This window comes from Hyla sarda, chromosome 1 (assembly GCF_029499605.1).
Source record: "Hyla sarda isolate aHylSar1 chromosome 1, aHylSar1.hap1, whole genome shotgun sequence".
Lineage (NCBI taxonomy): Eukaryota > Metazoa > Chordata > Amphibia > Anura > Hylidae > Hyla > Hyla sarda.
The window spans coordinates 571,644,258-571,658,724 of NC_079189.1; the positions used below are offsets into that span (position 1 = coordinate 571,644,258).

Consider the following 14,467-nt stretch of genomic DNA (forward strand, 5'->3'; position numbering starts at 1 on the left):
GTCTACAACCGGAGATTTGCAGAAACTTGTCATAGCTTTTACTGAAGATTTTATGCAATAATGAACAGGAACAGTCCATATAACAAAGTCTATTAGAATTTGACAAGTGGTTGGGACCTCGTGAGTCTATTGAGCTTAGGAAGGTAATTTTTGCGCTGATCCACTGGATTTAGGGGTTAGATTCGGTCCAGTGATCATGCTAGCTTTAGCAGGGATTGAGATTTTAACTCACGGTTTAGTTTCAGGCTGAGGCCGGCAGGCTTCTGGCCTAGCTTGTCTTTGTAGGTTGCGCAGATCTGTCCTAATAGTCCGGCATATACGAGAGCAGAAATCCAAGAGAGCGATCATTGGCTACAGCTCCCTTATATGGGCAGGGGCTGGACTTAAGCTCACTGGTCCATAACAACTGTCAATCTTCTGTAAAAAGGGTAATGAGTAAACATGTGACCAAAGGACCTCCAAAGGTCCTCCAACATACCATAGAGCAATTAACATAGTCACATGACCGAAGGTCCTGCGACGCTAACAAGGTAAGCATACTAATATACATTATATTAAATATATACATTTAGACTTTACAAGACTAGAAAGAAAAGGCGACTATGGGCTGTCCCACCTGGGGGACCCTACCTGAACGTAGTAACTCTGACTTTGGGGACCACCATACAAGGTACAGTATGCAATACGGTACCGGGACACCACATATATGTAATGTAAAATATGTAATGTGTGTAATGTAGAGAGAGAGAGTTGTTGAGCTGTTGCAGAAATACAACTCCAATCATGCCCTGACTGCTGAATGCATGATGGGAGTTATAGTTTTGCAACAGGTTGAGAGCTATGCTTATCTGATACAATGTATCTATCGGCTATTATTATAATTATCTGATACACTGTATCTATCTGATATGCTTATCTGCTACACTGTATCCATCTGCTATTATTATCTGTTACACTGTATCCCTCTGCTTTATTATCTGCTACACTGTATCCATCTGCTATTATTATTATTATTATTAGTAGTAGTATCTGATACACTGTATCCATCTGCTATTATTATTTATTATTATTATTATGATCTGATACACTGTATCTATCTGCTATAATTATTATTATTATTATTAGTAGTAGTAGTAGTAGTAGTAGTATCTGATACACTGTATCCATCTGCTATTATTATTTATTATTATTATTATGATCTGATACACTGTATCCATCTGCTATTATTATTATTATTATAATTATGATCTGATACACTGTATCTATCTGCTATAATTATTATTATTATTATTAGTAGTAGTAGTAGTAGTAGTAGTATCTGATACACTGTATCCATCTGCTATTATTATTATTATTATTATAATTATGATCTGATACACTGTATCTATCTGCTATGCTTATCTGATACAATGTATCCATCCTGATATAAGAAGCCTAATATTTACGGCTAAGAGAAACATTCTTCCTTCTTTTTTCTATTCCTGTTTGGCAGTAGGAGTGTGATGAGCCTGAGTATCATGTGTCTGCGACTCCAAACCGATGTCTCCCCGGAGCCTGACACGGCCTCAGATTAAGAAAACAATTACTTTCTTTGAGCACTCTTTTTCTCTAGTATTCCAGGAGAGATGGCTATATTTTTTTTATTGCCGTATTGATCTACAATATATCAAGGTTAACCAGGACAATGGCTGCAGGCAGCGCACACTGCCAATTAATGTCTTCTGTATATACTGAATAAACAGGATCCTCTTCTATTTCTCAATTAAATATCGACCTGTGAACGTCTTCTTCCTCTACCACGTGAAAAATCGAAGCGCAGGGCAATGTAAGGGCCGGTGATCTTAATGGCAGGCGCTGCAGAGCATTCACAGGGATTCCGGAATGTTTCTTATTCTCAACATTATCCTCAATTCTGCCACTAAAAGGAACATTAACCCTTGCGGGCAAAGCAATCATCTGTTAACTTTTCACTGTGTTTCTTGCAGTTCTGGGTGATATCCAATATGTCCACCATAGAGTTTACACTCTTCAAATTGTGGACCTCCAGATGTTGCAAAATTACAACTCCCAGCATGCCTACACAGCCATTGGATGTTGACAGCTTATGAAAAGACAGAGGTCTTCAAACTGTAGACCACCAGAGGTTGCAGAACTACAACTCCCAGCATGCCGGTACACCTTTTGGCAGCTTGGCAGCTTATGATAAGACAGTAGTATTTAACTGTGGACCTACAGATGTTGAAAAACTACAACTCCCAGCATGCCCAGCCTGCCGTTGGTTGATGGCAGTGTAATGTCCCAGTACTGAACATGGTTCTATACTACCCTTAGGCCCTGTTAGTTGAGTCCCTCAGTGACATGGGGGCTCTCCTGCAGTGTCTCCCCTGCTGTTACTGTACTGTTATCTATTTTGTTTTATGGATAGTCAGTTTCCTAATGTATAGTCCGTATAAAGGACCTTTGGAGGACTCCAGCAGTTGGCTAAAGGACCCATGAGATGTCATGTTATGTTTATGCTGTCACATGTTACCCATAGGGCACCAGCTTAACCTATGACCCACAGCTTGACCAATGGGCTTTGGCTCAGCCCCCCTCTATATAAGGGGCGGCCATTACAATTCTCTCACTTAGCACTTTTGCTCCCTGCTTAGACCAGCAAACACCAGAGATCTCAGTGCTAGTGACCAGCACCTGGAAGGCCTCAAATCTACAGTCATTCCAGTAAGTCAAAAGTCTATGTCTGCTGTCATTACCCATAGTCAAGTCCAATCTAGTGTGTTCCTGGCCACCTCTCTGGGAATCTGGCCTAGCTGGGATAATACCATCTATCTAAACTCAGTAAAGCCTCCATTAAACCATAACTGATTGTGGACTCTCCTTTCACTACCTAGCCATTGGAATAGCGGAGATACCGTTCGTGTGGTACCGGTACCCAAAAACCACTCTGGCATCACGAACATTAGGATTAACAACACCTTGCCCCTGGGGTTTAATACCATCTTGCCCCTCCACCTACACCGCTACACCCCGTGGTCCTGCCATACACCGTGGGTCACCACAGCAGAATGGCAGTTTATAATAGGACTGTGGTCTTAAAATTGTGGACCTCTGGATGTTGCAAAACTACAACTCCCAGCATGCCTGGACAGCCGTTGGCTGTTTGTAGCTTGGCAGCTGATGATAGGACAGTGGTCTTACTGTGGATGTCCAGATGTAGCATAACTACATCTCCCAGCATGCCCGGAAAGCATTAGCTGTTGGCAGCTTATTATAGGACAGTGGTCTTCAAACTATGGATTTCCAAATGTTGACAAACTACAACTCCCAGCATGCTAGGAGTTGTAGTTTTGCAACATTTGGAGGTCCACAGTTTAGAGACCGCTGTCATAGGAGGAACCTTTTTAACAAGAAGCAATGTAAACCTTGTTATTTTTCCTGGAGTTCTTTCTTGTTACATTGTATCAATGAGTTATAAACTGTGCAACACAAATTTTACTTTTTCTTTTTTAAGCTTAGCTTTTGTGTGTGTGTTTTTTGGAAAGTTACTATTTCTATGTTTCCTGTTATTCCTTATTCTTGAAGCAACCAGCATGTAATCATTTTTTTTTTTTTTGGGGGGGGGGGGGGGGGGTTGGAAGGGCGGTTGTTTATTGTTGTCTGCTCTGTCACTAGAGGGCAAAGCAAGTACAACAGTAAAGATATTAAATGCCCAAACGCTGCCAAGAAGAAGGAGAGGAGGAGGTGGAGGAGGCGGCAGAGAGACTGAGACAGGCAGCGGCAAGTGGATCTTGGGGTCATCAATTAACCTATTCGGTGCCATTACCGGTTTACCTATAGAGGACATTATGAAGACGTTTTGTTTGGGAACTGGAAGTCTAAGCATTGATAATGGAGGAGAATGAGGAACTGAAAACTGAAGGAGGAAATTTTGGACACATTATAAAGTACAAAATGCCACATTTAAGACAAAATCCAGATGGGCACCTATAATAGGTATTCACACCTTCAGGTGGACAACAGACAAGAGGACAATGTGGGATTTAATCTGCAACCCTGGTAAAAATTTTGCACTAGGACCCAGGAGCTTTGACTCTCTCCATCACCTTCTGTGACCTATTATCATGATTTGAGACCTTCAGGACTCATTTCTGTAACATTATAGTTGCCCATGTATTTTATGGGGCAGTTAATGACCATTAGTCCCCTGACATTTAGTTTGTACAAGTCTGTCTTTTGTGTCTATGGAAAGAAAGGAGTTGCTAGACTTCCGCTGTTCATCCTAAGGAAAAAGACAACAGAAAAAAATACCTGATGACAGATCCCACCCCCCAAAAATTAAAAATATTTTTTTTTTATCTTAACAGATCAAGATGTATTGGGGGAAAAAGCAAATACCCTTAAATATATAATAATAATAATACTGTACTACTATTAATACTACTAATAATACTAATATTATTATTATGTAAACAAAAACTTAAACAGGCACTGCGTCATTTGAACCAACTTCACATAGAACAATAGTACAAGCGAATATAAGAAACTTTGTAATATATCTCATTAGCCAAAAATGCTTCTTTCTCCTGTTGTCAAGCTTTTGCTCTCCCCTCTCAGCTTCTCAAATAGTCTTCTCTGAAAATCAGGTCAGCTTTGTCCTGTGTTTGCAAGACAAGCAATACAAGTCTATGGAGGGGAAAGCAGGGAGCTCTGCCCACCAGCTCTGGGAGAACTGCAGATTATAGATGAAGCCTGCAGATATACACAACTTATATAATGGCCAGAAATAGTGCTGCTCCTCCCATACACACACAGTGCGGCTTATCTTCTTAGAGTTGGAAGAAGAGCTTACTAAGCACGCTCTCTTCGAGCTCTCACCACAGGATGGTCTTGTAATGCAAGTATATGGGACTAGCTCAGCCCATAGAGAGCAGGAAGGGAAGCGCACAGCTTCACACTTCTCTCCCCGCTCATTCTAGAGATAGGTTGGGGTCTGAATCACTGGTCTATGTCATGTCATTTTTTTTTTAAAGCAACAGGTACACTTTAAAGTTTGAAATATGGAAACATCAACTCTATTTAAATTTGGCGCAGTTCCAGGCTGTCAGTACACAAGTCTTGTCATGATCCCAAATTGATGACAATTTGCTCCATACCACGTGATTGCAGTTGCCAATCACTGACCACAGGCTGACAGTCCTGTCTGTAACATGACTTCCTATCATATGATGGTTGAAAAAAAAAACGTCATCAATGTTGCGGTGACAGCAAGATTTAGTGTGAGCCCCGGGTGCTAGGTATATAGGTAGTTTATTTGTAGAGCCTTGTAATACAAAATGTACTTTTTCCCCCCACTGTATTGTTTTATCTATTTAGGAATCAAGGAATGAACCAAAAATTTACAATATTTAACCAAAATGTATCAACGTATGACACCAGACTTATCAATGTATGACACCAGACTTATCAATGTATGACACCAGACAACTATCCTAAAAAAGCTTGAATTTTTGTAAACATTTTTCCAAAAGCTGATTAATCACCCCCAAAGTTTTCCCTCAAATGGACAGTTACTGCAGTTCTATTTATTTAAATGAATAAGAGAATAAGAAGTGTTGGTGGAGCTTCTCCTTTACAATAAAACATAAAAACAAACAAAAAAAAAAAACATAAAACACATGATTGACCTGTAGATATGAGGTGGATAATCTGCAAACAAACCACCAGGCAGAAAGCAGTTACGGGAAATAGGTTATTCTTCTCTTGTTAGAGATGAGTACATGTAGCAGAGGTGAGGTTGTCATTGCGCACTCTTCATGATATCACAGTATGTTGTCTATAGGAAAGTGGTCTCCAAACTAAGGACATCCCAACAAGCCCAAACTCCATGTTGGGCTCAATAGGAAGCTTATTATAGACAGTGGTCTTCAAACTGTGGACCTCCAGATGTTGCAAAACTACAACTCCCAGCATACCCGGACAGCCAACGGCTGTCCGGGTATGCTGGGAGTTGTAGTTTTGCAACATCTGGAGGTCCACAGTTTGAAGACCACTGCTATAAAGCTATTTCGAAAACTTTGATTACATGACACAACCAATGCCACCCCAAACTTGTTAGAGATGAATGTATGTAGCAGAGGCGAGATTGTCATTGCGTACTCTTCATGATATCACAGTATGTTGTCTATCGGACATTGGTCTCCAAACTGTGAAGCCACCCAGCAAGCCCAAACTCTATGCTTGACTTATTTGGCTGTTAGCAGCTTATTATGGAAAAGTGGTCTTAAAACTGTGGACCTCCAGATGTGGCAAGACTATGACTCCCGACTACGAGTCAAAGTTTTGCAACATCTGTAAATTGACCACTGCTATAGAACTTTCTCGAAAACTTATATTACATGAAACAACTAATGCCACCCCAAACAGCCAACTGATAAGACCTCACCCCCTCTTTCTGCCTGTACACCCCCAGTTTTGTGTCCATAATTTGCTCTATGATTTCCGGAGGTGCACATAAGCATACGGTACCTTGGTGTTTGTGTGGTGGTGCCGGCGGTATGACCCCATCTGAGCAGATTGGCGCAGTTTGCAATCATTGGGTCGGAGCCTCTGCAGTCAGAGCTACGTACAGTAATCCAATATAGAGAAGTGATGAGACACCCAGTCCCTTAGGGTTAGACTGTGCTCCAGACAAGCCTGAGATTTTGGCTCGCACTCTGGTCACACCACCTACTAAACAACCCTACTTGTCCCCCCCACCCAACAACATCAGCACGTCAGATCAGAAGGTAAAGACCAACCCTTGTGTCTTCATTCAGAACATGGAATCTGGGCCAAGAGTGTGATTGTAAACCTGCCTAATAGCCACACCCGAGCCAATAATCACACCGCCCAGCACCAGCTTTCCCTGCTAATATCTCTGCTACAAAAACACGGCTGGTTCTGTGCTATGCCCACTTTTATTTAACCCTTGCCTGGTTGCTACAGCACTCTGGACGTGAACTGTAATTTAAAGAATAGTAGTTATATTCTTGTCCACAGGAGGCAGTATTATAGCAGTTATATTCTTGTATATAGGAGGCAGTATTATAGTAGTTATATTCTTGTATATAGGAGACCGTATTATAGTAGTTATAATCTTGTATATAGGAGCAGTATTATAGTAGTTATATTCTTGTACATAGAAGCAGTATTATAGTAGTTATATTCTTGTACATAGGAGCAGTATTATAGTAGTTATATTCTTGTACATAGGAGCAGTATTATAGTAGTTATATTCTTGTACATAGGAGCAGTATTAAAGTAGTTATATTCTTGTACATAGGAGGCAGTAATATAGTAGTTATAATCTTGTATATAGGAGCAGTATTATAGTAGTTATATTCTTGTACATAGGAGCAGTATTATAGTAGTTATATTCTTGTACATAGGAGCAGTATTATAGTAGTTATATTCTTGTACATAGGAGCAGTATTATAGTGGTTATATTCTTGTATATAGGAGCAGTATTATAGTAGTTATATTCTTGTATATAGGAGCAGTATTATAGTAGTTATATTGTTGTATATAGGGGCAGTATTATAGTTGTTATATTATTGTACATAGGGGGCAGTATTATGGTAGTTATGTTCTTGTATATAGGAGGCAGTATTATAGTAGTTATATTCTTGTACATAGGGAGCAGTATTATAGTAGCTATATTCTTGTATATAGGGAGCAGTTTTATAGTAGTTATATTGTTGTACATAGGGGGCAGTATTATAGTAGTTATATTCTTGTATATAGGGAGCAGTTTTATAGTAGTTATATTGTTGTACATAGGGAGCGGTATTATAGTAGCTATATTCTTGTATATAGGGAGCAGTTTTATAGTAGTTATATTGTTCTACATAGGGGGCAATACTATAGTAGTTATTTTCATGTACATAGGGAGCAGTATTATACACTGCTCAAAAAAATAAAGAGAACACTAAGATAACACATTCTAGATCTGAATGAATGAACTAATTGTATGAAATACTTTCGTCTTTACATAGTTGAATGTGCTGACAACAAAATCACACAAAAATTATCATTGGAAATCAAATTTATCAACCCATGGAGGTCTGGATATGGAGTCACACTCAAAATCAAACAATGTCCTTAAAACAAGTCAAAATGAGGCTCAAACGTGCCCGTACGACCTCCCTACAATGCCGGGGCATGCTCCTCAACAGTCTGTGGTGCAATGTGGCATTGGTGGATAGAGCGAGACATGATCTCCCAGATGTGCCCAATCGGATTCAGATCTGGGGAACGGGCGAGCGAGTCCATAGCATCAATGCCTTCCTCTTGCAGGAACTGCTGACACACTCCAGCCACATGAAGTCTAGCATTGTCTTGCATTAGGAGGAACCCAGGGCCAACCGCACCGGCATATGGTCTCACAAGGGGTCTGAGGATCTCTTCTCAGTTCCTAATGGCAGTCAGGCTACCTCTGGCAAGCACAGATTTGTAAATTACTTCTTTAAAAATCCTTCCAGTACTTATTATCTGCTGAATACTACAGAGGAAATTCTTTTCTTTTTGGAACTCAGAGCTCTCTGCTGACATCATGAACACAGTGCTCTCTGCTGACACCTCTGTCAATTTTAAGAACTGACCAGAGTAGGAGGAAATCCCCATAGAAAACATGTGCTGCTCTGGACAGTTCCTAAAATGGACAGAGATGTCAGCAGAGAGCACTGTGTTCCAAAAAGAAAAGAATTTCCTGTAGTATTTTTGTCATATCAACTGACTCCAGAAAGTTAAACAGATTTGTAAATTACTTCTATTAAAAAATATTAATCCTACCAGTACTTATCAGCTGCTGAAGTTGAGTTGTTCTTTTCCATCTGACAACAGTGCTCTCTGCTGACACCTGTCTGTCTGTCTCAGGAACTGTCCGGAGTAGGAGCAAATTCCCATAGCAAACCTCTCCTGCTCTGGAGAGTTCCCGAGACAGACAGAGGTGTCAGCAGAGAGCACTGTGGTCAGGCAGAAAATAACTCAACTTCAGCAGCTGATAAGTACTGGAAGGATTAATATATTTTTTTAATAAAGTAATTTACAAATCTGTTTAACTTTCTGGCACCAGTTGATTAAAAAAAAAAGTTTTCCACTGGAGTACCCCTTTAAGATCATCAACAATAATCACTGTATCTACATTCAGCTTTACTGATCATTGTAGGACTCCACTGTCCCAAGAATAAAGAAACTTCTGCAGTATAGGAACTGATCCTAATTGGAATTCCACACAGAGAGATTCGCAGCAGCTGAGCTGTTCACATACCAAGATTTCCGCACTGGAGATATCTGGCATGGAAATTCTAATTTTGGTGTCCGCAGCAAGAATAGACCTGTCTATTCTTTCTACGAACTCCATACGGAAATGCATTACCGTCTATGAGCTGTCCTAGCGGCAGCATGTTCTGCCGGCGAACCGCTGTCAAAGGAATGCCCGCAAAGAGATTTTACATGCGGACATTTCCCCCATGTGAACATAGCCTTACTGTGATAGAAATAAAAAAAAACTTAAAGGGTACCTCTTATCAAATAAACTTTTGATATATTTTAGATTACTGAATGTTGAATAACTTTCCAATAGCATGTTAATGAAAAATATGCTTCTTTCTATTGTATTTTTCTCGATCAGTCCTGTCAGCAAGCATTTCTGACTCATGCTGGAGTCCTAAACACTCAGAGCTGCCAGCCTGCTTTGTTCACAGCCAAACAGGCTGTGAACAAAGCAGGCTGGCAGCTCTGAGTGTTCTCCTTTGTGAACAAAGCAGACTGGCAGCTCATAGTGTTTAGGACTCCAGCATGAGTCTGAAATGCTTGCTGCCAGGACTGGTAGGGAGACCCCTAGTGGTCATTTCTTCAAAGTGGAAAATTAAATAGAAAGAAGCATATTTTTTAATAACATGCAATTGTGAAGTTATTCTGCATACATTAATCTATAATATATCAAAAGTTTTTTTGATGAGAGGTACGCTTTAACAATTCTTACAGCTGAGGATTTGCTGCAATCGTATTTCATCTATACAATCCTTTGTAAGGTTTTGTGACGTATGGCAATTCTATCAGTACTGGTAAAAAAAAAAGTATCAGTCTACATAGTTTAACTGACAGGAAGGTTTAGTCTTGATATAACTTCAGAAAACCCTTAAAGGGTTACTCCCGTGGGAAAAACATTTTTTTTTTTTAAATCAACTGGTGCCAGGAAGTTAAACAGATTTGTAAATCACTTCTATTGAAAAAAAACTTAATCCTTCCAGTAATTTTTAGGGGCTGTATACTAAAGAGAAATCCAAAAAAGAAATGCATTTCCTCTGATGTCATGACCACAGTGCTCTCTGCTGACCTCTGCTGTCCATTTTAGGAACTGTCCAGAGCAGGAGAAAATCCCCATAGCAAACATATGCTGCTCTGGACAGTTCCTAAAATGGACAGCAGAGGTCAGCAGAGAGCACTGTGGTCATGACATCAGAGGAAATGCATTTCTTTTTTGGATTTCTCTTTAGTATACAGCCCCTAAAAAGTACTGGAAGGATTAAGATTTTTAATAGAAGTGATTTACAAATCTGTTTAACTTTCTGGCACCAGTTGATTTCATTTTTTTATTTTTTTAACATATTAGGTCAGTACAGGAATGTTGCCATTCACTGACAGGAAGCAGAGAACTTGATGGGGAGAAATCTAAACAGATATTTAATTTGAAAGTTGTAGAGCGGTGGTCTCCAAACTGTGGACCTCCAGATGTTGCAAAACTACAACTCCCAGCATGCCCAGACAGCCGTTAGCTGTCTGGGCATGCTGGGAGTTGAAGTTTTGCAACATCTGGAGGTCCACAGTTTGGAGACCACTGCTCTACAGCATTTTATTATACAATATCTGAAGCTTTATTTACAGGAGACAAATGGGAATTATTCCCTGAAAATAAAAGAAGAGACAAGAGAGCTGAGATCACCACCAGGGAGCCATAGGTTTGACTATGGTACTGCAGATGAAGCGTCGCGTTCTAGTCTGATAATAACAGGACCTCAGTGTCATTTTCTTTCATTAGCACCAGAGCTAAAAGCACATAAGAGTCAGATGTCAGTGACAGGTTACATTCTAGCGGCTTATCTCATTAGCCGTAAGAGAATCGTACCATGGCGAAAAATCCAATACATGGCGGAGTAGCGACCTTTGGCGCTCAGTGACTGCTGAAACCACAATGTCAGGGTCATAGAGATTTAACACTTAGAAAACTATTGGCTTTCAAAATTAACTCATGTACAATCAATGGCCACTTTATTAGGTACACGTTGCTAGCAACGGGTCGGATCCCCATTATACTTCCTACAAGGTGCTGGACACGTTCCTTAGAGATTTCACTCCATATGGACATGATGACATCACACAGTTCCTCCATATGGACATGATGACATCACACAGTTCTTCCATATGGACATGATGACATCACACAGCTCCTCCATATAGACATGATGACATCACACAGTTCCTCCATATGGACATGATGACATCACACAGTTCTTCCATATGGACATGATGACATCACACAGCTCCTCCATATAGACATGATGACATCACACAGATCCTCCATATAGACATGATGACATCACACAGCTCCTCCATATATACATGATGACATCACACAGTTCCTCCATATAGACATGATGACATAACATAGTTCCTCCATATGGACATGATGACATCACACAGTTCCCCCATATGGACATGATGACATCACACAGTTCTTCTATATAGACATGATGACATCACACAGTTCCTCCATATGGACCTGATGACATCACACAGTTCCTCCATATGGACCTGATGACATCACACAGTTCCTCCATATGGACATGAGGACATCACACAGTTCCTTCATATGGACATGATGACATCACACAGTTCCTCCATATGGACCTGATGACATCACACACTTCCTCCATATGGACATGATGACATCACACAGTTCCTCTATATGGACATGATGACATCACACAGTTCCTCCATATGGACATGATGACATCACACACTTCCTCCATATGGACATGATGACATCACACAGTTTCTCCATATGGACATGATGACATCACACAGTTCCTTCATATGGACATGATGACATCACACAGTTCCTCCATATGGACCTGATGACATCACACACTTCCTCCATATGGACATGATGACATCACACACTTCCTCTATATGGACATGATGACATCACACAGTTCCTCCATATGGACATGATGACATCACACACTTCCTCCATATGGACATGATGACATCACACAGTTCCTCCATATGGACATGATGACATCACACAGTTCCTCCATATGGACATGATGACATCACACAGTTCCTCCATATGGACATGATGACATCACACAGTTCCTTCATATGGACATGATGACATCACACAGTTCCTTCATATGGACATGATGACATCACACAGTTCCTCCATATGGACATGATGACATCACACAGTTCCTCCATATGGACATGATGACATCACACAGTTCCTCCATATGGACATGATGACATCACACAGTTCCTCCATATGGACATGATGACATCACACAGTTCCTCCATATGGACATGATAACATCACACAGTTCCTCCATATGGACATGATGACATCACACGGTTCCTCCATATGGACATGATGACATCACACGGTTCCTCCATATGGTCACTTGTGCTCCGACCTGTTTTTGGACCGTTCGGCAAAAAAAAAAAAAAAAAGGGCCAAAAGGGACCCAGAACGGGGCAGAGCAAAGCGATAATGTGAACCTATCCTAAGATGGGACTCTCAGAAATGCTGGCTGGGACTTTGTTGCCTAATAATGATAACCCTTTCAATATTGGTTGATAATTTCTATAACCCATTGGAAAATGGTTTCATATCATACAAGCACAGATGTCACACAGAGTAGAGATTTATCTTGGTGCTGGTAACCCAGAAGCTATTATAATGGTGCCCACATTTTTTTCACGCCCCTTTTTGCAAAACCTAAGAGAACAATTAACCAAACCTAACACCTGATGATCCGTATTGCATCACCCGATACACAGGCTTGTTCGGTCAGGTTTATTTTACCAGAACTAATCTGCTATGTAGATCTCTATAATAGCTTTGTATGAAAAGCTGCAGCAAGCAATAGACAAACTGGATCATGTCCAAATGTGTACAATACACTCCCCCTACCCCTCTTATATAACATGTCAGCTCGGCTTTACACGTCTGCAGAACTAGCTACACGGTCAATGCAGTATTGTTTTCTCATTTTTCTGCAGCATTGGTATTAACCAGTTATCCTTCTCAGAGCCACCTTGCTACATTGACTTCACCTTCTTCTTGTTCCCCAGGGGTGTATCCTAAAGTTCCTATGCACCAATCCAAATGCTGGAACAGATCACCTGCCCACCAGGGGTCATTTATAGAAACATAGAATTAATGTGTCAGTAGATAAGAACCATTTGGCCCATCTAGTCTTCCCAATATTTTGAATATTATGAAAAGCTCCTGGCCCTATCTTATATGAAGGATAGCCTTATGCCTATCCCTATCTAGCACTCTACTACTACTTCTACACTCCACGAGCACCCTACTACTAATACTCCACCCTACTAGTACCCTACTACCACTACTCTGCCCTACTAGCACTCTACTACTACTTCTACACTCCACGAGCACCCTACTACTAATACTCCACCCTACTAGTACCCTACTACCACTACTCTGCCCTACTAGTACTCTACTACTACTCCTCCACTAGCATCCTACTACTACTACTCTGCCCTACTAGCAGCCTACTAGCTATTCCTCCATCCCAGAAGCTTCAACTTTACACTTTTACCTATTTGCTGCATGCAAACTTTTCTGTTGCTAATGAGTGTGTATGGTTAGACTGGGGTGAGGTATAGATGCCTTGCAAACTTAAAATGTCAAGTCATGGGGCTTTTAAATGGGCACTGTCAGATACAAAAAAAAAATTATATGTTGTACATCTTGGCAAAACATTAACCTTTCTAATATATTTCATTCAAAAATTTTACAATCATGGCTTTGTCCGAGCTGAAGCACGGGCATGGCCAAAGTCCAGTAAGTGAGGCTGGACTAGCACTCCTCTGTGAGCTCTCCTGTCTAATGGGACAGGAGAGAGCACAGAGGAGTCCTATCAGACAGGAGAGAGCACAGAGGAGTACTATCAGACAGGAGAGCACAGAGGAGTACTATGAGACAGGAGAGAGCACAGAGGAGTGCTATCAGATAGGAGAGAGCACAGAGGAGTGCTATCAGACAGGAGAGAGCACAGAAGAGTGCTATCAGACAGCAGAGAGCACAGAGGAGGACTATCAGACAGGAGAGCACAGAGGAGTACTATGAGACAGGAGAGAGCATAGAGGAGTGCTATCAGATAGGAGAGAGCACAGAGGAGTG

General features: G+C 40.8%; 1 protein-coding gene across 6 annotated transcripts in view; it reads right to left on the reverse strand.

Moving 5' to 3' along the window:
* The window catches only part of ZBTB7C (zinc finger and BTB domain containing 7C), a 281,395-nt gene that overhangs the window by 23,315 nt on the left and 243,613 nt on the right, over window positions 1-14,467 (reverse strand). Inside the window, exon 1 of one of the 6 annotated variants that reach the window (XM_056543732.1) lies at window positions 6,526-6,645. The exons of the other annotated variants lie outside the window; for them this stretch is intronic. Coding sequence (XP_056399707.1) covers window positions 6,526-6,593 — 68 coding nt within the window. The 5' untranslated portion in view covers window positions 6,594-6,645. Of the gene's footprint in view, window positions 1-6,525; window positions 6,646-14,467 lie in introns of those variants that run through there. 6 annotated transcript variants of the gene reach the window in all.